Source organism: Anarrhichthys ocellatus, unplaced genomic scaffold (assembly GCF_004355925.1).
Source record: "Anarrhichthys ocellatus isolate YVR2014 unplaced genomic scaffold, GSC_Weel_1.0 scaffold10, whole genome shotgun sequence".
NCBI classification, from domain to species: domain Eukaryota; kingdom Metazoa; phylum Chordata; class Actinopteri; order Perciformes; family Anarhichadidae; genus Anarrhichthys; species Anarrhichthys ocellatus.
The window spans coordinates 10,540,336-10,567,402 of NW_022280040.1; the positions used below are offsets into that span (position 1 = coordinate 10,540,336).

The following is a 27,067-nucleotide window of genomic DNA, read 5'->3' on the forward strand; positions in this document are numbered from 1 at the left end:
GTGGAAGACGGGAGGTCGGGCCCATTCATCGCACAGAAACGGATCACACGGAGAGAGCTGCCTCTCCCCAAGGCCCCCCGATTGGAACAAGACAAACACAAGGCCCGTAATTAAAGATGTAACAAAAGCTCTGTCAATTGTTCCTCCTCTCGTCTCCGCCGGCGTGTCGCCTTGCATTATGGCACAAAGCTTAGTCTGGCGTGCTCCGTGCAGGAGGCCGCTTGCTCAGGTTCAGCCGTCCTCACGTCCACTCGGTTTGGAAATAAAGAAACCTCCTGTGGTCCATCGAGAGAGAAAACAGCACGACGGCTTCGGTGTTGTTCTTTTGTTTCGAGCCTCAAAATATCAGCTATGGAGATAATGAAATCCTTCAAAGCTCGCAGCGATTCATATTGCATGAGTGAGCAGGGTGGGATTTGAAGCCTCGCTCAAGGACACGTTGACGGGGTACATGGACGTTGATGGACGTATGCAGGTTGTAGAGGGAATTGAACCGGTGAGCAGATAAGAGTTTTTGCTTCAAACATTTGCTCCGAGCCGGAGCTGGAGGCGGAAATAATCTCAATGATTAAGTTAAACCTCAGTGGGCAGAGACAAAGAACTGCAGGGTTTCAGAGCAAAACATAGTGGTCAATAGGATTACTTTATGTAGTTCTTTATACCTTCTAATGTGTCCACATGGGAAATGTGGATATTTGAGATTTTATTTCATGCACTTTGCTCTGTCAATCAATATCATACTGAGGTGTTATTGAGAAACATGAGCAGTTGAGTACTTTTTAAACAAACTGGACATGAAAATGTGAACATCAACAAATATTAAAGGATATCGATATGTGGCTGGAAAGCAGTATTTCACCGTCTCGAGTCTGTTGCACCTCTGACCGAACTTAACGGATAAATTTAAATTGTACTTTTGTAGGTTTAGATTAACAAGTTAACTGCTGAGATCTGGGGGACGGCATCGTTAAAAATAAGTCAAACGAATCATGACAGTTTGGCGATCAAACAGTTATTAACAACCATCCTGGTTAGTCAGACTTATTTCGACAAAACAAATAAATGCGAATGTAGAAATTACCCTAAAACAGACAACTTCCTGGTTAAACTTTAATCTACCGTAAGCAACAAACTACAGTGACTATTACATTATTTCAATGTACTCACTCGGCCTCCAAATAAAGGGGTTTAGATATTCTGGGTGAACTGATGCTCATATTTCTTACTCCATCAGACTTTGTCAGGAGTATTTTAGGTCTTGGATCCCGTATCTCACCTGTTTATCTGATGTTTTCATAACAGATCGAAATCTAAACAAAGCTAGAAAAATTTGATATGAGTTGTATTCATTTTTTGAAGAAGATAACCAACAAAAACAAGATTTTTTTTACACTGCTGTTTTTCACGGCCAGACACCACTTTCTACACCCAGCGGGTCAAACTGCGACGCTCCACTGCGGTTGCAGTAAACATGTGGTTAACGTTGTGAATTCAAACAGAAACATCATGGTTGAGCTCAGAATAAGTCTGAAAACTAAGTAACATACGTAAGGAAAACAAGTCACAAACTTCACGAACATAACTTAACAGTTACTCAATAATACTTTGGGACTGGAACACTGGTCTCCTAGTTGAAAGTCCTGTGATTGTTTGACCCATCAGACTCCTCTTCCTCCCCCATGTGGGGTTTTTCTGTATTTATACAAAGTTATCACACTTCTAGAGCATTTTCTCCAATATTGACTTGGCTGGGTTTACATTGAAGTTACCTGAAAGCCGTGTGCGTCTTGTACAGACGCTAGAGGGTGCCTTGTGCGTCAGTATCAGGCGCCGAGGAGCATGAAAAAGCTGGATGGGACAACACCAACCACAATGCTGAATTGGGCCAGAAGCCTAAAGTTCCCAGCTTCCTACCCTACTTCCGGCTCCCCTTGCTCGGACCAAATCTGTCTTCGCCTTTAACGTGTCGTGACTGCATCTCAAACATCGGAAAACCTCTCCTGTGGTAGCTCCCGCTACAGTTCGCGTCTCCGGGACCACATTGTGCAGCGAGGGCTCACAAGGTGTCCGCTGTCACGGCTGGTAAATCTTACAGCTTCATTGCAGAGTGAAGGTGTGAAACATCATCAGTGCACCATAGTTGCTTCATTTGTCTTTCTGTAATGAAATGTACCCACACTGAGGTAGGAACAGGGGTTCGTTTGCAGCATGTCACTTGGGGGCACTTTTCTCTCCAGCCATGAACTGAAATGCTCTGACACAAACTGATATCGTGCTCCTAATGCGTCATGTCACCCTGACTTCCCGGCTACAGCATCTCCACCACATTCTGCAGACGTCGATTCGGTGAATGTGGAGGTGTCACATTATCCTATTTTGTGCACGGAATGAATTTCTGATTTAATTTTCCCGCAGTTAATGCCCAGATCAGTCCCAGAAGTGTCACATCTTCAAAAACTCATTCACAGCAGCAGTGATGGCAATTAATTCTGACTTTCGGAGCGCTGGCCCCGCTTTCTTCTACTTTCGTCAATACCAAGTGTTTCCACTTTCTTGGGATAGTCTTTTTTGTCAGCTCCGTAAATGAGGTATTAAAATCCAACGTCGCTCTCCGGGCTGTCTATCGGGCACACAAATGACTCTCTTAAGAAATAACTGATGCAGACGCCTCAGGATTTCGGCAGCCCAGAATGCTGCTTCACCATTGGGGCTGAGCACAGCGGCGGAGTCATTAGAGCAGTCAGAGAGAGAGAGATGATTTCAGATCAGTCTGTCACCAACCCCTGGGCTGCAACCCCAGCGTAGCGTTAATGGGGACATTATTAAATCAGCTCGAGAAACAGGTGCCAGATTTTACTCTGAATCAAGCAGCCACTTACCTCTTTGTTTCACCCTGCTCTCCTCTCTCTCCTCTCTCTCTCTCCACCAGCAGCGTAACATTACGATTAGATTACATTTAGATAAGATACAAGATCAGAATACTTCAATTCCACTTGTGATAAATTCAATATCTAATATAAGATTGCTGCAGTAAGACAAGGACGATTTTAAGAGCAGAGACCCTCCGGTTCTGACAAGTGAAGCCAATGCTTCATGTCTTAAAGCTGCATTCTCTCTAGTGTCCACCAGGGGGCGACTCCTCTGGTTGTATAGAAGTCTATGAGAAAATGACTCTACTTCTCTCTTGATTTATTACCTCAGTAAACATTGTAAACATGAGTTTATGGTCTCAATCTCTAGTTTCAAGTCTTCTTCAATACAGCATGATGTTCATTTAGTACATTATGGTCCATTTAGAGTCAAACAGACCATAAAGCAGGGTATGCTTTAGGGCGGGGCTACACGGTGATTACACAGGTCACTACAGCGACATATTTTTTATAACCTACCTGAATCTTGTTATCCCTCCTCCATCATGTTGTGTTCATACTGGACATTTAATTTAAGGCACATGAAGTGGCACAGAGACCGGCTCATGAAATAAACGGCTTTTATCCTGCGGCACATTGTGAAGCCACCGACATGGGAGTCTTCAACATAATCGCGGTAAGTGCATAGATGGGGAGGTCGTGCTATCTGGTAAAAGGGTTCTACTTTCCAAGATATTTTGACCTCCAGGTAGCCTGTTTCTTTGAATGAAACCAGTGGCAAAGCAAAGGTGTTGGGGGATGTAAGACCTTCTGAGGTGATTGGGTCCTTTGAAGCTTTTAGTTGCCAGGTGACAGAGAAAAAGAGATTCCCCCCCCCCCCCGCACAACTCAACCGAGCATGCTGTGGCAGACCTCGGGAGCAAGACTCCAGATGGAAGAAGGACTTTATAACTATCCTAATTGATTTTTTTTCATGCACCAGCAGTTAACGAGTTATTGGCCAAGATTGGGCAACGGCATCATCTACAGTGCAGCACAAGTTATAAAAGATTACTATAATGGAGTAAACACAGCGTCTTCTCCTCCTGCTCCAACTCCTGTTTCCTTTCCTCTGTTTACATTTGTCGTGTTTATGTAGTTGGAACAGAAAACGGAAACTTGTTCACGCACATAGGGAGGGAAACTGTCTCTTTCCACTGTGATAAGCCAGGTTTGTTTGGAGGTGGGAGGCGAGCGGTGGACGCTGAACTATTTCTTTCCTCTGATCACTAGATCAGTGTGGAACTACAAACACACAGAGAGCAACAAAGGAGACATTTATCCTGTGTGTGCTTGTTTCTGGTTCGACGTGGCTGCCTGTGCATACCCCCCCCTGCATACCAAACGTGTAATGGAGCGCTCCCTCTACTTGTTATTCTATTGACTCCAGGTAGTGGGGTTAGAGACTGAGTCTTCAAACCTGTGTATGAGACACGTGTACTCGCATAGTGAGTCTTTTTAACCCCTTAAAGTTTTGTTTAATTAAGGTATTTTTAAGTTAAGAGTTCAAATACAAATGAAAAACATCCCATTCCATTCTTTTTTTCACATTCCTTTCTGTTGCCTACATGTAAATAACGAATCCGATCGCAGACAGACTGCATTCATAATTCAGGCGTTTCATGTTCTGTGTGCATTTGTGTTTGTAACTCACGACGTATGCGCCCGCTCCTTAATTGCTACTTCAAAAGTTACTTTCGTCTTTTCGCTTCACATTCAGCGGCGCAGACAAGGTTACGGGGACGGAGCCGAGAGAGTCGGGGTTATGGGGAGTGACAGAACAGAAGGGGGGGTAAATATCAGAGCGAGGAACGCTGCGCCTGGGGTTTGCGGTCCTGCTGCTCCGAGGCCCCACATCTCCTCAGCTCCTGTCAGCTCATCAAGGCCAAGTCCCTGCCTATCCCCCCGCCGGAATACCGCATCAAACGGCCCGGGGAGCCTTTTATCCCAAACAGAATGCCGCCTCTTGTCACAGTGGAGGCTCTGCAGCGAGCGCGGGATGGCAAAGTTTAACACAGCGGAGTGAAAGTCAATACCCTGCCGAGGTGCCGTAGCTCAGACAGAAGAGGGGGGGGGCGGTGGAAGCGGCGAAAAGGTCACCAGGATCTTGAAAAAAGACACAGCTAAGACAGCGGCACGCAAAAAGCAAGGGGACGCCAGATGATGCCGGGCAGGCAGTTTAATGTCACGGTTCACTCTTTCAACCCTGTGCCAATTCCGATGTCTCACAATTAAGGCCAAACATCTTGTTCTTTTTTTGTCTTTTCCACCAATTACTGTAAAGGTTACCGCTTCAGTTGTGAACTTGGCTTGTGTGTACGACTCCTGCTTCCACATGTAGGCTACATCTCCCCTCAACAACAAGAGACAATAACTTCCTCAGTCTAATTTTCCCCGCTTTGTGTGTCAACCTGTAGCCAAAAATCAGACATGAAAAGGCTCGACTGCGCACCCCAAAGACACAGAAGAGCTCTTTGTACTCGGAGCTTGTTCTGCTCCATGCCATTTTTAATCTCGGGGCAGAAGGGAAGAGAACTGCTCCTCTCATCTTAGATGACATGGAGGCTTTGCTCTCCTTCTCTCTCTCTGGTGCTCTGGCTCTCATCTTGTTCTTCTGAAAACGTAACCCTCTTTCATGCTTTCCCCTAGTGGTCGTTGTGGTGGCAAAGTGGCGCACTCGATGAGGCCGGCTGAATTTTGTTTGGGTTATTCCGTGTGATGGCTGTCGCCTGACGAGCAGAGGGTAAAGAACGGCCTGGAACACCTTCCTGGGCCGTGGTTTTCGTCGAGTCTGGCTGAAACCTAGCTTTTGTCATTATTTTTAATTGCCTATTGGACACACAGCACTTTTAAGAGCTTATTTAACTTTCAATCTTGGGCAGAGGAGCCGGGAGTGTTTATTCAGTGGAGGAGCCTCTTGTTTAAAAGACCTTTGAAACGTCGCCCATAACTCTGGTGAATGGCGGTCCATTCTGCTGGTGACACAACAGAACCAATCCAAAGTTTTTTAAGTGCTACTGAAGTTGGTATTTTCATCAGATTTTAGGCAGATTGATTGAACGTATATGTGGTGTTAGTAATAGCTTAGGGAGTGTGTCTTCAGTAGGGGGGGCTGTGCTCTTGAAGCCAACAGGGGAAGTTTGTGCCGCTCCTGATAAATAAATAAAAAGATATCGTGGGTCACAAGGAGAGGATGAAAATATGTCTTGAAATATCCATAATATTTAGTTAAATGTCTCGTTTCTCTTAAGAAAATTGTAGAAACGTGTAAATCGTGGACTTAGGGTGGGAGTGAGACTAAGAGTAACGTAGCTACTAGCTTGCAAATGTTAGCCTGATAAACTCCTCCTGGCAAACATTAGCGCTAATGTTTCATTTGAGATGAGCCAGAGAGGATGTATATACCAACAACATTTCATCAACCGTGGCGTCGCCAAGTCCCAGATCAAAGACCAAATGACAGATTTTGGTGTGATTCAAATGCAATAAACGGATCAAAAGGATGCAGAAGTAACTAAATACCGATACTGATTTGTAAAAAGTCAGAATTCATGCTTTTGTCAGGTCCGTCCGCAAAATGTTAAAATGTTTGTATTCTGAATGGAGTTCGGATTGAGCAGGGCCAGGCTATGCTAACATCGTAGCTGCTCAAGATAACGGCATCTAGGCATAAATATCCCTTTCAAACATCCTAATCAAACGGTTTATCAAAAACGATTAACAATCAATAAAAGGATGATAAATAGTCATTGTTTGGTGCAGTGCTACTGTGCAAGAGGCTGCCGGAGTGTGGGCTTCTATTGACAGTTGACGTTGCGTGTTGACCTTTAGTTTGCGTTGCGGAAACAGTTTAATTTTCCTATATTAGGTTACCAGATTGTGCAATATTTCCTCATTTAACCAACAGATTGTCTTTATATGAACAGAATTACCTCTATATACTTGATAACTGCCTCTGCCAGAGCCGGCTGATACTTAAGTCACAAATGACTGCTGAAGGGGAAACAGGTGGTAACAAAATGGTAATTAAGAGGATACTTGTCCAGAGAGGAAATGTGACTCTTAACAACCATGAAATCTACTTTTCCTAATGAAAGACCTGAGCAGCGTGTCGGTCAAAAAAAAAGGTACTCTGAGGTAACGGAACAAGTGGTGGCCTTTATAAACCTGCAGCCCTCAACCTTTAGAGTAGGCGTTCTCGATCCGATGCGTGAAAGCACCGTGTCCCTACAACATCCTGCAAATTATCACCAAACCAAAGTCCAGCAACATGCAGAAAGCAACTGTATCCAATCTATTTCTATGGCGGATCTAGGCCTTTGTGAAGGGACCCGGAGGGACTTGTTTTGCACACGTCTACTACCGTAGCAGACTTTAAAAAAGGCCCCCTTCCATAAGCCCTATAGGTTCAATTTGTTCTGCCAATTATTATCCTCCGCTCTGCCACAGTGATGGAAGGTGTTTCTCAATGGGCCTGAATACAACCCTCTCAGCGGCCCGCCCCGACAAAGAGGGAGCCCCTTGCCTTTTATTTTTCTGGGGGTCCAGTCAAGCATCCGCTGACAGATTGGCTGGGGCGCTAACCAGTCACGTCTTCAAAGAGACAGACTGTGGTGGGGGTGGGCAGCGGGGAAGGGAGGCGGGGAGTGCTCGTGGTGAAGAAGAATGACCTGCCAAATGAGAGAGAAGACATATTGAAAAGGGACAAAGTGGGAGAAAGAAAGAAACATATTGAACCGATGGAGAGGTACAACCTTTTGACCATCTGGCTCGGTGGGTGACAACAGCCCTCATCTGTATTTTTAGAGCTGGACAACAAACTGAATTACTCCGTCAGGATGATTAAGGAGAGTCAAAGTGCTGTCAAGTGGAGGAAAAAAAAAAAAGAGCAAAGTCGTCCCAATTGGCTATGAATAGTCTGGAAACTCAAAAGTCTGCTCGCTGATATCTGGAGCTCCATCACTTTATTTTCTCTTTAAATATAATATGAAAACAGCTCAGACTATGCAATGAAAATACAAAAATAAGAACCCGAGCAGCAGCCGAGAACACTTCTCTTCTCTGTGTAATATATTCTCATTTCTGTTTAAACACGGTTGAGTACATCCCCAAAATGATTTCACTTCCTCAGTCCTTCTCCTCATGAGGAGGAATATGCAGGAGACTCAACTCTTTTTGCTGCATTAATTCCATGATTGCTTAAATGAAACACTGCTATTTCCTCGCATGGTGCTAAACAGGGATCAGATCTCCGTGACCATGACTAATCTTCCGCTGCGCTTTTTCTCTGTGGGTATTGGCGTGCGCCTAATTTTTCTAGATCTTTTTTTCTTTTTTGGGGGCAATTTGGAAAACTAATTGCTTTGACTCCGACCGGGCAAACGTGTGGAATATAATGCAGTTTAAAGCTCCGTCTTTTATGCCCACGAATCCCTCTACATACCCAGCCGTGTACAACGCCGACTCATTCAAATGCATTAGGGGCAGGTAGGCTGCCGTGAGAGGGAAGGTGATTTCCACCTCCACCATCATCCTATGAGTGTTCTACATCGCTGGTCAGTGATCCAAGGACCCTGCACTCAGCCGTCACACACTGCCGGGTTTCTCCCCACCGTGCTGGGTCACTTTTTTCCCCCGAATACCTTGCGATGAAATGCTTTTGTGGTGCGTGCAGAAGCATTTCCCTCCATTGCTACCATCTACCACCGCATGCTTCCCTCTCCTCATTCCTCCATCCCTTTGCTTGCCTGATTTCCCTCCACCCCCCTTCCTCTCGCTGTAATTTCACCCCCATTCCTGCTGTCAATCTACCCCCCTACGACTCTCTTCCCTCCACCTCTTCTCCGTCCCTTTGCTCCTTTCCAAATGCTTGAGGGCTGTGGATGGCTGGATTACACTGGAGCCAGGGGGAGGCCGTCCCACTGATTGTAAAGAGAGGGACAATTGGTCCTTTAGTCTGATTGGGTCCCAAGATAGGCAACACCCGGGATGAGAGTGTGCAGACGGCTATGAGAGGCAGACAGCAGCGTAGAGGCAGCTACACACACACACACACACACACACTTGTGTATAGATGGAACGAGGGGGAAACTTTACAAAGAGGACGGTTAGAGAGAGCGTGGACTCAAGGTGACTTTAGGGAAACTGAGGCACTGCAGGCAGCAGCTTTCACAACTTTTACAAGGGAAAATTTGGGGAGCGTGCAGGGAAAAGAAGAACAAAGAGAAGAAGAAAAAACAGCATTTTTCCACACAGGAGGAGGACCAGAGAAAGAGGAATAAAGTTGAAAAGGAAAAAAGGTAGGAATCTTTGCTGAAAAAAAACTTGACTTTCACCGGTCATGTTTTGAAACGGTCCCAACGAGAAACGGCAATAATACTTTAAATGGTGAGGATGATTTAAGGGTGACTGGGGATTTGTCAGCTGTAACCGAGTGCTGAAACTCAGAGTGGAGATGGAGAGTGCTGAGATGAATAAGACGTGAGGTGGGGGCACTGAAACCCATGCTACGTATTTTGTGTGTGCCGTAATTGATAAACAATGTTTACAGGAACAAATATACATATATTGTGTGTGTGTGTGTGTGTCAAAAAGTAGGTCACGGTGAACATTTGGATTGCCTTGCCTCAGCCGGGGAGGGGGGGCTGGTGGCACATTAAGAAAATAACTTTTGTGAACAGGAGCTCAAGACTCCAAAGCGTGGCTCCAATTCTCAGCACGTCTGCACTGTCGCTACTTCAAACAAGTCACGCCGAAGGAGAGGAACGTCTATCTGCTTTTTATGGACCTCTGCTTGGCATTCAGACCTCATTCCCCCAGCCAAGGTTTTAGTTTCTGAGAACCCAAAACATAAAATCCATTAAGCTATCGCCTGTCTTGTAAGCTCCAGCCGACAGATAAGACACTGGATCGGCACGTGCGGCATCGCCGGGGTCAGCGAGACTTTTCTGGCCATTATCGGTGTCAGCGAGAGGCGGCGGAGAATCCGTCTGAAAGATGAGCGTCTCCACATTAGCAACACCTTTCAGGTTGGCTGTGATGACATGAAATATCACGAATGGCATTCCAACACAGGGAAATGGTCCAAGAGGAGATTACTCTCCAGCTGCAAGAGCATCCAAATCTCCTTCTGGACAAAAGAAAACCTCCCAAAAATCAAAAGAGATTAGGAGTTCGATATTAATTTGAAAGGATCCGTCCCCAAGACACCGCTGGTTTTTTAATTGCGGCGGAGAGACACTGATTGCAAACTTTTCCAGATGACGCTCATGCGCGGTGACATCACTTCCATGCACCAGTGGCTGGGATGAATGCCAGTTTGTGTGATTTAATTTCGCCGTAAATGACAGGGCTCCTTTTATGGCCCTCCACCGAGCAATGAATGAACTAAATGTGCATCGGGGAGGGAAGAGGGAGTCCAAGACGAAAAGAGAAATGATTCAAGAAGAGAGGTGGGGGGGGGGGGGGGGGGGAATCTAAAAATAGTTCGAATTATACACAGAAAAGAAAAATAAGAGGCGGGATAACACGCAGGCTGCAGAAACAGGAGTATGAGAGGGTTGAAAAAATAAATAAATACTTCTGAAGCTCACCCGGCACACACAAAAAAGGCGAGATAGGGAGTGGAGGGAGGGACGAGTAATTAAAAACACCTTACAGTAAAAGGAGCTGCAGGGAGGGAGGAGCTCGTCATGGCACAGCGGTGGCAGCGGCGCACACAGCTGCACACATGCCGAGGCCCGGGGGGGGAGCTCCCCACAATTAGAGAGCACGACAGAAGCAGGTTCAAAGCCTGGCCCATGCCAGCGACTCTGTCCTGAGGGGGGGGGGGGATGAGGACGAATAGAGGGACGCGCACACACACACACACACACACACACACACACATACGCATGCTGTGCATCCACAGAGAACTCATATTCATACTCACACACAAACAACTGTGTGATCTTGAGAGTTTGGCCAGAATACACACACACACACACACACACACACACACACACACACCTCTCTGAGTTGCTTTGAAGGCTGCCATCTGAGGGAACAGCGTCCCTGCTGCAGGCGCACACGGTAAAGACCTTTTGCTTCAAAAAAACAGATGACCTGGTCACAAAACTCCCCAGAGGCCATACTGAGGGGGGGGGGGACGGCCTGCTTATTAAAACTTACTGCAGAATTTAATTACATGTAAATAAACACTCAGAAACTGAACTTGGTGGAGGAATGCAGCGTCATGCTCAGCACTCGGCGAAGGGAAGTGAAATTAGATTCGGCGGTCGTGTATATATGAGAAACCACTTCTACATTTCTTGCGACAGCGCCCGCTCAGCTCATTGTGCTCGGCTTACTGAAAGACTTTGTCATGCCGGTGCTTCTGCATCTTTAAAAATACATTTTCTAAAAAATGGCATCGATGCAGCCTCTCGTCTGGGTCAGAGATGTGCGGAGCCTTCGCGGTGGCATCCACCGTGCAGAATCAATTGTGGTTAACAAATTGGCCGTGACGTTTTGGCCTGCGAGGGTGGGTGGGACCCTTCTTCATGGGTCCACCCAGTTTTTAAATAAGGACCTTTTTTCACAGTCTGGGAGGCCTCTTTCTATTTCAGAGCCGAGGTGAGTGGAGCACAGACATGGCCACTGTGAAATCAGCACTTAATAATGCTTCACATGGCACTTAAACAGGGCCAGCCCACACTTAATGCACCACACACCGAGTTGGCCCCTCTGGTAACCTCACCCGGTGAATGAGACCAAAATGTCTGGGTGAGCTTCTTGATAACATTAAGGCTGGAACTAATGATTATTTTCCAGACTTTTGCTGATCAAGTAATTATATGGTTGATTAAAATGTTTTTGACATCTTTTTTTGTCCGATAAACTATCCCAAAGATATAAAGTTTACTGTCACATGAATATAAGAAAAGCCTCAAATGCTAACATTTGAGGAGCTGAAAGTAGGAAATGTGCTCGATTTTTGATTAACAATTAGAGTTATCAAAACAAAGTTGCATTTCTGATTAATTCGCCATTTTCTTCAGCTCTAGATTGCAGTTTATGTTGCATTTCTTTGCACAGATGACTTGCTGTGAGGAATGAAGCTTTTCCTACAAAAAGCTTGTTTGACTTAACAAAACAAGTCGAGCTTCTCAAATGCATCAGAGTTTCATTTAATCTGAACACGAGCGACCAAAACACAAATCTATAATTAGAAATATGTATAGACAAAGCATCCGATCCAAACTTTTCATCTAACTTTTATCTTTTAACACCAGTACTCGAGCTCGGTTTCGGGTCTCAGACGAAGAGGACTCGGACCACAACTGCCTGTGCATTGTCCGATTCATCCGATGGCTCATAGAAACACCAAAGCGCAACACGTAAAGTTCGCCACCTTTTGATGATTCTGTCAAAACATTTCTCATGGTACACTTATATACACACACACACACACACACACACACTCAGTATATATGGCGCTAAAAGAAGTGAATGAAGAGGAATCTTTTGTTTTCTGTGGGCGTCTTTGTGTGAATGTGGATCTTTCAGGTTCATTTCAGTAGTGACTCTGGTTTGCGTGCATCATGCAGAGTGGGACTCTGGTCTTGACGTAGTCTCAACCCCTCAAAGTCTTTGTCTTGTCTCTGTTTTGATACCCCCCTGGTCTTGGTTTATGTGGTCTTGACTACAACTCTGTTTAACACATGACAGTCTGTAGCCTTTATTCACTAAACGGGATTAAAATGTAGTCGTTCTGGTCATTACCAACGCAATAATCTCAACAGGTGTCCCATCTGTCGGTCAGTCGCGTTGTTTCACCTCTCTCTGATCGGAGCGGTGTCATGCAGTCTGTTGTTGTCGGATCGCACGTTAACGGAGCAGCAGGTGGGTTTGGAGTGAAATGATGCGACAGTATGGCTCGTCATTTTTCCTCCAGCTGCTCCCCCCCGTCAATCAATCTCTTTCTCCTGCTCCACAAAAACACATTTTCCTCTCAGGGGTTTCCTGCTCTTTGAAAAACAAACAAATCAAAGTCAGACGTTCCATTTCATTTTAACTTCCTCTTTCACAGAAAAACACTAAAATGTGTCTTTTGGATACAAAGACACATTTTCAGCCACGGTGGGAAAATACCTCAAGTCTTCGACTTAAGCTTCGTCATGTGATTGCTCCTCCACCCGCCGCCTCGCTCCTCATCCCCTTCATCCTCCCGTCCCGTCCATTCACAGCTTGTAAGCTAAACGCGCCGGCTGCTCCCCCCCCCCCCTTTTAAACAAGTGAAAATACCATGAGAGAGAGGGATGTGTGAAATGTTTTGCCAGCACAATTGCGTTGCATGTCACCTCATTAAGGATGACAAAAAATGGAGCAAAATACTCGGGTGCGAGTCGTGACCTTTGGGGGGGCTGAGGGGGGAGGCCGAGGGGTTTGTGAGCGAAGAACAGGGAGCTAATTTCACTTCATAATGGCAACCAGGCGGCTTGAATGGACCAAAAAGAGGGGAGCAACGGGGTCAAGTGTCACCCTTCCTGCCAGGCAGAGTGCGCACACACACACACACACACACACACACACACACACACACACACAAAATGCGGCCACGCCCCCCCCACCCTTCCCTGCCTTTTGTGCCGCTTCAACAATGATTAACTGAGTTTGGCGATTCAGAGAGAGTCTGCAGCAGCACAATGCACTCTCTTACAAAACATAATGGAGTCAGCCCGCGAGTCAAACAGTCTCTCTTTTCTTCTGCCCTTTTGGTTTTTTTGTATTTCCAGCCCATACTCTCCTCCTCCCTCTGCTAACAGCCCCTCTCTGCTTTTCTTTTACCGCTCTCTCCCGCCCTCTTTCTGCCTTTTCACCATAAATCTACCTATTTTCCCCACAAGCTTGTTAATGCAGGAGGAGCTGGCAGATGCGGCCGTCCTCCTGAACGCACTAAAAAACAAGATGCAGATGGAAAAACATGGGCAGCGTAGGCGGCATGCGCTGTGAAAAGGTATTGATTCAGTCAAACCCCAAACAAAAGCATCTCCTGAAAGAAATTTATAGAATTAACAGGCTGATCTTAAAGAGTCCCATCATGTTCATTTTAAAAAGAGCGATCCAGATAGTAGAGATAAGAGGCATTATTAAAAGGCATGAAATCAAACAAAAAACCTGACACATTGAGCCAGAAAAAGACCTATGGTACACTTGTAATGAGAGGGTTGCAGCGCTGAAGGGAATTTGTAGAACACGGTGTCAGTAAAGCTGAGCAAGAGGTGTTAACAAAAACACTACAATCTGAGAACATCACACCCCCGGGCCTTTTACAGGAGGTGTGAAGGAGCTCGCCTCTCCTTGTGACAGGAGGAAGAGGGAGCTAAGGTGAAGACTGTGGCGTCACTTCTTTTTCAAAAGCGTGCAATCATATCTGTTTTGCTCCTGCAGGCTCCAGGAAGTGACAGTCGTTATGTTTCCATTTCAAAAAGGTTTTATGGGAATTTCTGGAATCGTTTCTGGAATTTCTGGAATACAGGAATCGTGTGTTGATGTGCGCTTTTGCCGACTACCATCAGAAATGATCACCAGTTTTTATAAATATATGCTTGCTTGTGGAGAGTTGGGTTGTTCTGTGTGTTAAGGATTGAGCTTAAGGCGATTAGCGTAGCTTAGCATAAAGACTGGAAGCAGCGGGAAACCAAGCGTCCGGGAGGAGAGCTTTGAACCTTCTCTTTGTACATTCGCAGCTACCGAGGCATACGATATATACATATATTTAGTTCCTTTCTTTCATTTTCAGTACATTTAATAATAAACTAAATAATTGAGACGGCCATACTTTTTTCCGGCGGTGTGAATTTCCTTTGTTTTGTCACCATTTCAAAACTAATGACTAGTTTTTTTCTTTTTTTTTGTGAGTGCATTAGAGATGTATAAGTTAAAAACGAACGAAACTAATTAAGACTATCGTGGCTGAAATAGTCACAACACATGACTCCCTGTATGAACCACAGTTACAGTTACACACTTTGGAGTCCCGTCTTCTCCTTTATATTTACTGTACGTCTCTCAGCGGCAGCATGATGCGAGTGTTATACCTACCGTCCCCTTCTTCACCTTCTTCGATACATGTCCTTCCTCTCCTCCTCCTCCTGGCCTCATCGGGAGCCCCGTCATTCCGCTGCGATGAGGCTCATTATGAACTCAACAAAAACTCAGTAGTAGAGGGCTAATCTGGAGGCAGGAGAAAAGACTGAATACGTCTTCATCTGCAGGCATCCCACAGAGCAACACACACCGGGGCTCAGTACACCACAAAAGAACAACAGCGTCCAAAAGGACATAAATATGAGACTAATCTGTCTTCTTCTTTTCTCTTCCAGGACGGCGACAGTAGCCAGAAGAAAAGAAAGAACCAGGAAACAACTGCACTCCTGAAGAAAGAGGATTTTCAAATACGACTCTGTGCTCAACAATGGGAGGCCGGAATCCTCCAGCAGTTGCCAGCTCCTTGCTCCCCGTGGCCCTCTGCATCTTGACCCTGCTGCCCCACGGCCTTGTGGGTGAGCCAGCGGAGGAGGGGAACGCTGGTAGGTCAGCGCCGCTCCAAAGGGTGAAGAGGGGCTGGGTGTGGAACCAGTTCTTTGTCCTGGAGGAGTACACCGGACTGGAACCGCTTTATATTGGAAAGGTCAGTGTTGCCTACATGCTGTACGGTCAGAACGAGCACTCGGAGGTTTAAACTGGAGGAATGCAAAGGGAGCCGGGGGGGGGGGCATCTTTTGTGCATGACCTTTCCACTTGGTGTACGTAATTATTTTTTAAAGAGATCTCAACCACGGCAAACTATCACATCTGCAGGGGAGCTCGGCAGCCTGCAGGTCATCTGCTGCTTGTATAGCGGAGGTGCAAAAGAGAAGATCATGAGTGGGCAGAGGGGGAACTTCAGCCACAACACACACACAAGAAAAATCCCAACGTAATCCCAGGATGCACTGCGTCCATGAAACAGCCTCTCCTCTGTCCACTTTGAACCGGAGCCAGACAGCAGTGATCGAGTTAATTGACTCGAACCGAGGCTTCACTCAGTCGTTCCTCCTCCGTCTGCAACGCGACCGACATGCTCTGAAAGGAGAGGGCGAGGGAGATTCGCAGAGGAGCACTTTGATCGCTCAGTCGCTAAAGTGAATTGAACATTTGATCAATAGTTGTAAGGCCAGTCATCATCGAGGGAGACAACAGTCCTGCAAACTGCCGTGAAAATTGCCATTACGTCACTTCAAACAAGACAAAGTGGTCCTATGTGTACAGTGTTTGAGCCAGAGAGCGACCCCATTGACACCATAAATATCCTTCCATTTAATATATATGTCACTTTCTTCAGTAGTGGAAAACTGACTGACATTTATTCACAAAATTATTAATAAAAAAGCGAGTAATTTGGTCCCATTTTCAAACCATTAATGATACTCTCTTCACAAAGATGCTTCTTAAAAGACAGATTCCAGACCTTTGGTTGAATTTGCGATTGCCTCAGAATTCCTCGTCGACTTTTAAAATCCTGCTTCAAACATGCCTAATTAGTCTTCTGAAATAACTTCCCCTCCACCGCTTGGGAATACTTGGGAGGGGGGGGGGCGGATTCCTAAAAGTCATGCTCTCGGACCAGATAGAAGAGTAACAAGTCCGGCAAAGCAGGGGGGTGGGGGGGAGACATGCTCTGTAGGTTTTTATTCTCAGCTCAGCCTACCTTGCCACTCTTCCTGTTGAGGAGCTTAGTATTCAGAGCCATGTGGTGGGGGGGGGGGGGGGGGAAATGATGGAGGTATTGGGCTCTCTGGCGGAGACGGAGCAGGTAATTGATAGCCCGAGTGTCAAACTCTTTTCATAGGTTTGAGTGTAAAGGAAGGATCAGTGCAGGAGAAGGAAAAGGCACCGGTGCGAGATATATCACCACGAGACACGAAGGGCTGAAGCCCACAATGGGGTTGTTGATTAAAAATATATATTCTCCAGGCCCCGAGCTCGGCACTTTTCTTTCCAGGAGAGAGTGCAGGTGGGCACGTTGTCCGAGAGAGATAAGAAGAGCTGAAGCGTCTGGCTGCTTTCAGAAGGGGAGGGGGGGGGATGATGGGTAATGTGAAGATTGCTGCTGAACTATCGGCAGCAATAACAACAACAACAACATTGAGTGCTGTAGCTGCAAACTTTTAGCAGTTCCACAACCTCGCGCTTGGTCATTTCACTTAGTGGCCCCCAGACAGCGGGGGAAAGGCCAAGCAGCTTGAGAAAGTGATTTCAGAGTCAGCGGGGGGGGGGGGGGGGGGGGGGGGCGGGGCTCTGTGCTGTGTGTTCGCCTGTTTCTTATATACCAGATAAGACATCAATGGGGGCATTTAATTCGCAGTAAGTACTCGTCGTATGCAGAGACCCTTAAAGCACAAAGTGAGGAGTGATTGCACATCAACAGGCTGGCGTTTACACTGGCAACAATTAGATGGCTCCTTATAGTATTAATGTACACACACCCACACACACACACACACACACCACTATGTTGACTTAGATTGTTTTGTACTTTTGTGTAATCAAGCACAATAAACATTAATTGAAAATCTGGGTTGTAGCTTATTGAATGAATAGAAATGTCACGTTTTAGACCTGTGGCACATTTTCGTCGTATTGTTGACTCTGAACTCCAGCAGAAATAACTGCTATGCTGTAAACCTGTTTACTACAAAACTATGTTCACATACAACTAAACTGCATTCATGTTTTTTTTGGAACCAGAAGTGACAAGAGGATGGATCCAAGTGGAAACAAATGCTGAATACAACTTTGTAGGCGCCAGAAAATGTTACAATTAACTTTCATGAAGTGAAAACTCGATGTGAAAGGGTTAAAGACAGACAACTCTCAGACCGGACAACGCTGTGGTAGAAACCTGTCAATCACAGTAGCCCCGCCCTAAAGCATCCCCTGCTTTATGGTCTGTTTGACTCTAAATGGACCATAATGTACTAAATGAACATCATGCTGTATTGAAGAAGACTTGAAACTAGAGATTGAGACCATAAACTCATGTTTACAATGTCTACTAATAAATATAAAAAGTTGTCATGAATACTAATTAATTGAGTAACTCGTCACATAGCTTTCTGATGTCTTCAAATTTCTTATTTTTTTCTGACCAACTCTCCAAAAGATATTCGATTACAATGATATAAAACAGATAAAAGCAGCGTTCTCTGCAACCAAAGACTGATTTGCATTATTATCGTTGATAAATATCATAATTGTAGATTCTGTAGTGTAGACACTTGGTATAATGCTCCTGTATAGCAACCAACGTCACTGACACATTTTTAGTTGGATTCAGATCATGTGATTGATTTGGACACAAGAACTTTCCACTGGTTGTCTGGTCTCTATTGTTGTGGATCACTGGGCTGCTGCATTGTTCTAAAATTAGGGGATGTGACCCAATTAAATGTCCTCAAAATGCTGCCGCTGTCCTAATATTCTGGAGTGAACCATGTGTGTTATATTCCCCAACTTGTGATCACTGTTACATTCATGCGTTGTTGATGCAGTCGTGATTTTTCTTTTTACCAGGAGTTTGGGCACAGATTTAAACATTTTTAGCTACTTACAAAACCCTCGAGCTGTCTCTAAAATAACACATAAAAAGTGGATATTTTCCTTGAGAATATGCTTTGTGGAATAAAACGTTTTTCTGGGCTGACATCTCCACAGCTCCACTCAGATATGGATAAAGGCGACGGCTCCATTAAGTACATCCTGACGGGCGAGGGCGCGGGCACCACCTTCACCATCGACGACGGCACAGGGGACATCCACGCCATCCAGAGGCTGGACCGTGAGGTGAAAGCCCAGTACGCCCTTCGCGCCCAGGCCCGCAACCGCCTGACGGACCGGCCTCTGGAGCCCGAGTCGCAGTTCATTGTGAAGATCCAGGACATCAACGACAACGAGCCCAGGTTTCTGGACGGGCCCTACGAGGCGTCTGTGCCCGAAATGTCCAAAATAGGTGAGCAGGCGTGGGGGAGGGATAAAGAGGAGGCAGAAACTAAACTGCCTGTGCATGTCTGCGGTGTTTGTTTGTTTTTAAAAGGGAGTGGCTGCAGCCGTCGGTGAACAACACCAAAGTACATAACAGCCCTGCAGAGTTATTGTTTGTTCTATCAGGCTCCAATCTGCTTCATTCACTATTCATAAACCAACATTTTGTGGTTACTTTGAAGTAGCTGATGGAAAAAAAAATAAAAAATACTCCACCCATATTATTTCTTTTGATTCACATGTTGATAATGGCCTCTCTTTTTCCTCCTCTTCATCTACAACCCAGGAACATCTGTGATCCAGCTGACCGCTACCGACGCCGACGACCCCACGTACGGCAACAGCGCTCGCGTGGTCTACAGCATCGTGGAGGGCCAGCCTTACTTCTCAGTGGACGCCAAGACCGGTACGACCTCTCAATCTGTAACCACGCTGTCCGTGCCTTTCGATGCATTACATGTAGACGCTGATTGATGTCACTATTCGCCTGCCACTTTAGCCACTTTCCGAGCTCCACATGAACTACTACCACCATTGACGGTTAACACTCTGCTGACAGCTACTGCTAATTCACAACCTCGTTTCTAACACCGTCATTGCCACCACGGTCTGATTTTAGCAGTCCATACTTTGACGCCCCTTGTGCATTTTACCGGCTCTGAATGTGGGAAGCTCAGCGTGGCTCCCGTTGTTGCTACGAGACAAGCCAACACTTGTCTGAAACACGGCAACTAGCAATAACTCAAACTCCTGGCACTCGACAGAAAAATAAAAACAATTTGTGTGCTAAACTTCTTTGATGAAAATGACAGAATGAGACAGACGGGCCCTCAGAGGTTTAATCCCCTGAAAATAGATCCGTTTGGCTTTATATTAACAATGATGGAGTACTACAAACCAAATATTTAGCCATCATTGCTGTAATGATTAACTTTATATCAACATAAGCTTATTTGCTTTCTTGTTGAGAGTTAGACAAAAAGACTAATACCATTTTAATTTCTCTATGCTGGAAACAGTAGGCCATTAGCTTAGCATAAAGCAGGACCAAACAGCTAGCTTGGCTCTGTCCAAAGTAAAAAATATCAACAGCTCAGTAATTCACATGGTGCATCAAATTTCTTTGTTTACTTAAAGGCCAAGCTAACTGTTCCTTCCTGCTTTCTGTCTCTGTGCTAAGCTAAGTACCCAATCTTGTCTCTAGCTTCATGTACAAACATGAGGAAAGTGAATAAGTGCATCCCTGAAAAAATATACGAGGCAACGGAATAACTGAAAAAAAAAACGTTTGTTTAAAAAAATATCCCAAGAAATGACAACAAGAGATGATATCCAAAAATGATAAAAAGATAAATAATTCATGGCTGGTTTAGTTGATTTGAAGCTCAGATGATTAAAAGTTGTGTAATTGTGATACTCATCACCTAGAGAGGTTGGAAGCAGATATAAGTTTCTAAAACATTGTGTTTCTACGTAAAAGCCTGTGGAGCTAACATTAGCAGAGTACGCTAGCACTTGCGTAAGCACTATGCTACGCTAGCAAGCCGCTGTCGGCGTTTTTTTAACGTGTTTTGGCTAACGAAGCAGTTTCACATCCCGGATATATCCTTTAAATGCATATTGTAGCTTGTAAAAAAAAAAAAAAAAAAAAAAAAAAAAAAAAAAAAAAAAAAAAAAAATCAAGCAAGATGTAAATAAAGAATATAAAACGTGTAGATAATAAGCTAAAACTTCTCACGCTGTAATATCTCGCTGCAAAACTGCAGCACATGGTAACAGCGTTCATAACTCAAACTAGCGCTACCATCAATACATTAAGATTCTTCAGAGCAGGGAGCCACGTGTTATTTAACCACAGCTGCCTCATTTCGTTTGTCAGCACAGAAATCAGTTGCCAATCCTCTCAGGCTGCGCTGCCCATCAGCAGCCGGTCAGACCGCTGCTGCTGCTGTAGGTTCATCCATCACTGAAACACAAGTGGCTCTACAGCCATCAGCCTGTAAAGCACCCAGGCTGTTATTGGTGCGAACACAATGCAGGACTTAACCACATACTGCTCAAAACCCACAGAAGCGCTCCTTTCCTTACTCCTCAGCAGAAAGAAACATCACTTGACCTTAGTTGGATTCTGCTGCATCTGGCAAAACTGTCTGTGTATCAATGCGTCGGGTGAACAATACAAAATACAGAGAAAACGTGCAAAACACGTCTTTGAAGGTTAAGCACCAAGTTAAGGCAGGTTACGTTCACTGCAACAGTCTGCTTAGTGTGCAAAGTCTACAGATTGTATGTGTTTGAATTTCACAAATCCTCTACTGTCCAACCATTATTGAGTCTTGAAGCTGCTCTTCTTCTGTTTTTTTGTCAGACGTGTATATAATAATGGTTTCACCTGCAGAAATGCTGCTATTTGAGCCAAGAATCTCAAATATTTAATCCCAAACACAAGATAATTGCCCTATTAACTCCTGGTGTGGTTGTTAATGTCGAACAAAGTTTGGTTGGACAAAAGTGGCTAAAAAAATATTCAGGAAATCTCACACTAAAGGAACTAAAAGGTGCAAAACTAAAAGGTGCAAAACATTAGTTAATGCAACTAAAATCATACAAACATGGGTTGAATGAGATGTTTCTCTCATACTTAAGTCGTGTTTAAACCACATTGCCTGGTAACCCATGTGATTAAAATCATGATTTGTAAAGTAGAATAGAGCGACTATAGTTTGATTATAGAATCACTCATGCAGCCTCTTGTCGGGTCCGTTGAGAGCACTGACATTCCAGGACGCCATCGCTCGGACACATGACCCTAATCTGTGTCACCAGCTCCCTGTTGCTGACCTTTAATTCACCTCATGTGTCTTTGTTTGCCCCTTCTTACCCCCTCTCTCTCCCTCTCTCTCTCTCCTCAGGCGTGGTCCGTGTGTCCCTGGCAGACATGGACAGGGAGACCAGAGAAAACTACACTGTGGTGATTCAGGCCAAGGACATGGGCGGCCAGCTGGGGGGGCTCGCCGGTACCACCACTGTCAACATCACGCTCGGAGACATCAACGACAACCCGCCCATGTTTGACCAGAGTAAGAGACCGCACAACAGTTCCTCCTCACCGCACTGCTGTCTTATTCTCTTCTTCTCTTTATTTTCCCTTTGTTCACTTTGCTCATGAGCGAACACACTTGGGCCTGCTTACAGAGACTCGCATGCCCTAATAAGACATGCACGGTCAGAGTGGCTATGTCAACAAAGCACAGAGATGCTTGTATACAACACACACACACACACACACACAGACAGAGGGAGCGCTACTTCCTGAATGAATGTTTAATAGAGCACCTTAAAAGGACTAACCAAATATCAGTTTAAAGTCTCAAAAGCTCTTAAATAACGCTACAGTTCACTTTCATTATAAAAGCAACACGCCGTTACTGATGCTGGACTCGTGATTTGCCAGCTGCACATGTCTGCTTGTGTGTCAATAGAACATGGAAACTGCAGCATGTGGAAGCCATGTGTTCCAACGCTCGTATCACACAAACGACACGAGTTTACCGTTTTGTATGGATGAGCATCAGCCCCCTAAACCCCACATCTATCCCCCTCATTTCTCTGGAGCATCCGAGCCATTAGCCCGTCTGCCCCCTTCTATCTCTGTCCACTTGGAGCCACCAGTCCCTGGCCATTTACCCCCTGGCCTCCTCCCTCCCACCGCTCAGCCACCAGTCGCCCCATGCTGTCTCTTTGATTATCACCATTTCAGCTCCTCTCATTACCGTCCTCCTGAGGTCAGGAAGGTTGTCTAGTTGTCCGCGGTCATCTCTTCCAGGCCGACGGGTGGCTCCACACCGAGACAAAGAAAACACCCACCGCCCACTTCCATCACTGGTCCCCCTGACCAATTAGTGCCATCACTTCGATGAAACTTTGATCGGTTGTGAAGAGCTTCAGGGATTCCCCTCTGTCGAGCGCAATGTGCAGGCATTTCACTTTGGACTGCAGGGAGCGCCACAAATTGGGCAGCTGTCACCTCTTCTTTGAGGTTAAATGGTAGATGAAATTGAAGCCAACCCACGAGACGGTATATAACCCAATTGTGAGGCGTTTATGGAGCCATTTATTTTAAGCTGTCTGAGATGTGATTTTTTTGAGAGGAGAGAGCGGCGGTGAAAGGTGATGGAAGAGGGTTTGGTTCCCTCTAGAGGATAGAAAAGGGACGATCACCCTTTGTTTATTTCCTCAGGGTTGTATCAGATGAGCATCGCAGAGGCGGCTCCTGTGGGCTCAGTGGTGGGGCGCATCTGGGCGAAGGACAGGGACGTCGGGGTCAACGCTCAGATGGAGTACAGCATCATCGATGGAGATGGAAGGGACACATTTGACATCAGCACCGACCCCACCAACCTCTTCGGCATCATCACAGTGAAAAGGGTACAACGATGAACCGATAAAGAATATATAAAACTATTTATAGCTGTGTTACAAGTCACATATGAGAGATAAGATCCTGTATTATTTGTTCATTCATGTCTCTTTATTGTATGTTTAACTCTTAGAACTTAGGATTTATTATCTGCCAACTTGTGTTAAAAACTTCAGCAGAACTTCAGTGACCATGACACGTTTCGTCTGTATAACGGTTTTATTCGTGTTCCCGCTCCAGCCGCTGAACTTTGAGAGCAAGCCCAGTTATACTCTGAAGGTGGAGGGCGCCAACACCCACCTGGACCCGGCCTACCGCCACCGCGGGCCCTTCAAGGACGTCACCATCGTGCACGTGAGCGTGGAGGACGTGGACGAGCCCCCGCTCTTTGACATGCCGGTGTACTACGTGGAGCTGTCAGAGGACGCCGAGATCGGCACCGTGGTGAAGGCGGTGTCAGCGAGGGACCCCGACGCTGCCAACAACACTGTGAGGTGAGGAAGACATGGCGACAACACTGTTTGGGCTTCATGGCGTTTTCACAGCTTCATGCTTCGTTTTTGAAAATGCTTGTGTGGGTCTGCAGTTTACAGTCCAAAAAAGCCATTAAATACACAGAAATGAACCTCAACAGCCCAAATCATGTCAGGTGAGGCGATGTTGAAATCATGTAAATTATACTGTTGTGTTCAATAGGAAAATGTAGCTCTCAACCACAGGGTTCTTTTTGCATTTTAAGCTCCAAAAATCTCATTTTTTAACGGAACATTTTCAGTTATTTTGGCACCATAAAAACCATAACTGCTGTATGTTGTGTTATTTTCTAAAATCAATTTTTTTAAAAAGCATCTCAAACATATTTGACTGACTGGTGGTGGGTTCAAGTTACAGCTGAAATCTCAGATATAGGAGTCGGCTGCCTGACAATGTTGCACTCGCGAGCTAATGCACCTGTAGAAAGTTAAACCAAAGTGACAAACAATAAATATGAAGAGTGTTGATCTGCTGTCATTAAATGTCAGTATGATAACAATAATAATAATAATAGCAGAATATGCATCATCAATATTCAGATTCAATGACAATATCAAAACAAAGAAGTCAGGTAGATTGGAGCATTTTAACTTTAAGAGTGCATTCCTGTTTTTCTCCCAATGCATGCTGGGACAGGCTTTAATAGTAGCAAATCTCATCAATGGTCATTAAAACATTACATTCAGTTGAATTTTTTAATCTAGAGGAATTTGCCACGAGTTGTCAGAGGGAGTTTTTCTGGCTCTGTCGATGTAATGCAACCTGATGACCAGCAGGGGGCAGCATCACGACATGAGTCCTCTTAGGAGGAGACGGCTGCAGACATGACAGAGGCCTTCATCAACACGTGTGTTTGAGAGCTCCAGAGTGAGGACAAACCTCATAATGTTAACACAGATTGAAGAGACTCGAGAGGCTTTCACTTCTCTCAGTTATCCGAGTGCATGTTTTGTGGTTCTAACAGAACAGATGCCGCGTGGTGGGTTTACTGTCCAGACTGCACCTCTTATAAACTAATTAGACCTAAAGCCTGTGATTAGGCGATTAATCATGTGAAGGAATCAATGACTGTGGCAGTAAACGAGTGTTTCACATGGCACAGGCTGCACCCCGTCCCAGCTGTCCACTCCACGGCCTCCATTAGGGCTAAAAGTAGCGCAGGGGATGTGGATGGAGATGACACAGTGGCTGCTCGTGTGTGTTTGCTGCTAAGCTCTGTCTGCATGGACACTCTGCATCATTTCCATCTTCCTGACTTGTAAAATGTCACAGAACTGTAATTTGCACAGCGAAAAGCAAACCATTGCATTATGGGTTTTTCATGTGCTATGGAAACTTGATTTGTTTTTTAAAGACAAAACACTTGGATGTTGTACTCCTAAAGATTCCCCGTGGAGTTTTAGACCAGTAGCACTATGAGAGGGTCATACATGCAACGCAATACACACTATTCCACTGATCAACAGGTGGCGGTAACGCGTCAAAATGAAGTCAGGGATGAAGAAGGCTGCAAGAGACTTGAATGCAAACAATGCTGAACTTGAAACACTTTAAAAAAAAATTTAAAAAAAAAACTGCTTTGCAAAGGTTTCAAGAGGAAAGAAATAGCACCTTAACATATATACATTACCTACATTTGCATGTCACAGCAGCAGTGCGCAAATTAATTATGTATTGCAATGCGCTGTGGGTCCACTTAGCATGCCCAGTCCACATGGTGTCCACTCTGGGACAAATCGTGGATGACTTCAGTCACCGCCGCCGTCTAGTTTAGCCAAACTCCTCCTCCCATCGCACCAGCATCTCTTATACAGTCTCGCTGCTCTGATGACAACTACAATAACAGACAACCCTCTCGTTCCTGAAGAGAGCGGATGGGAGTCAGAGCCACTGCTGCAGCTGAATCCCCAGAGCCGGTACTGTATTCAGGCGGTGAATCCGTGAAGAGAGATTTTTTTTTAACAAAAAGACAAAACCAAAAAAGCCAGTGTGTGAGGAGAGTTCCAGCACAAGTAGCAGAGCTGAGGAACCAGTTGAGGATGACAGTGAAGAGCTGAGATGCTGCAGCAGCAACATCAGATGGCAGATAACAAGCAGCAGGTGACCTTCAGTCTCAGTCTGTCTCATTTCCATTTTACATATTTCCCGTCCTTTACAGACTGCAGCATGACTGGCAGATATATCTGAACACACACACACACACACACACACACACACACACTTCCTCGTGGCTGTGGAGGAGTGATATTAATAGAGATCCTTCAGGGAGATCTTTGCAAGCCGTGGATGTGCCAGTCATGACTGATCCCTGTTGGCACATGGACACACACACACACACACACACACACACACACACAGACTAAAGTCAGTCATTTATTAAACAATAATGGGGTTTTTTCGTCATTTCTTTGACATGTCAACATTCTGTATGTAAACATTTCACCACAGAGCTCTGATGTCCAAACCAAACCAATTAAATGCATTTCTATTGACAGGCTTTGCAGCCTGTGCATACAACTGATTATCCTTTTTAAAATAAGCAACAGCCTCTCGCTAGAATTAACCAGAAAAGAGACCAAACTCAAAAACAAACAAAAACAAACTGGACACCGCGGCGGGTGCAACGACCCAAATGAAGCAACATGAATTAAAACAGCCTCCACTTCTCATAGAATCAACAGCAGAAGAAAACGTCACCACAAGCAACAACACAGAGACACAATACAGCAGCTGCAGCCACACACACACAAACAAGCAGTTTTTACACATTGCGCAACATGCACGCACACACACACCAAGTGTGTTGTTGCACTCACCTGTCCCTCTGTGTCAGTCCTTTACACCTGAAGTCCTCCTCAATCTGCTTCAGCTTCTCTGCTCGTCCGCTCGGTCTCTCTGGTCCCTGTGTGACCCGTCCGCTCGGTCTCTCTGGTCCCTGTGTGACCCGTCCGCCCGGTCTCTCTGGTCCCTGTGTGACCCGTCCGCTCGGTCTCTCTGGTCCCTGTGTGACCAGTCCACTCAGTCTCTCTCTGCAGTCACATCAGGGATTATTGTCACAGCAGAAAGGCCTCACACACACATGGCTGTAGATTTAATCCACCTTTAGCATATTAGCATATTAGCATATTAGCATATTAGC

At 45.4% G+C, this 27,067-nt stretch overlaps 1 protein-coding gene across 1 annotated transcript in view; it reads left to right on the plus strand.

Moving 5' to 3' along the window:
* Positions 1-27,067, plus strand: part of LOC116384865 (cadherin-20-like) — a 64,574-nt gene that overhangs the window by 30,353 nt on the left and 7,154 nt on the right. Inside the window, exons 2-7 of the mRNA XM_031849864.1 lie at positions 15,275-15,582; positions 18,648-18,942; positions 19,261-19,380; positions 21,887-22,054; positions 23,215-23,402; positions 23,635-23,888. Of these exons, the coding sequence (XP_031705724.1) occupies positions 15,367-15,582; positions 18,648-18,942; positions 19,261-19,380; positions 21,887-22,054; positions 23,215-23,402; positions 23,635-23,888 (1,241 nt within the window). The 5' untranslated portion in view covers positions 15,275-15,366. The remainder of the gene's footprint in view (positions 1-15,274; positions 15,583-18,647; positions 18,943-19,260; positions 19,381-21,886; positions 22,055-23,214; positions 23,403-23,634; positions 23,889-27,067) is intronic.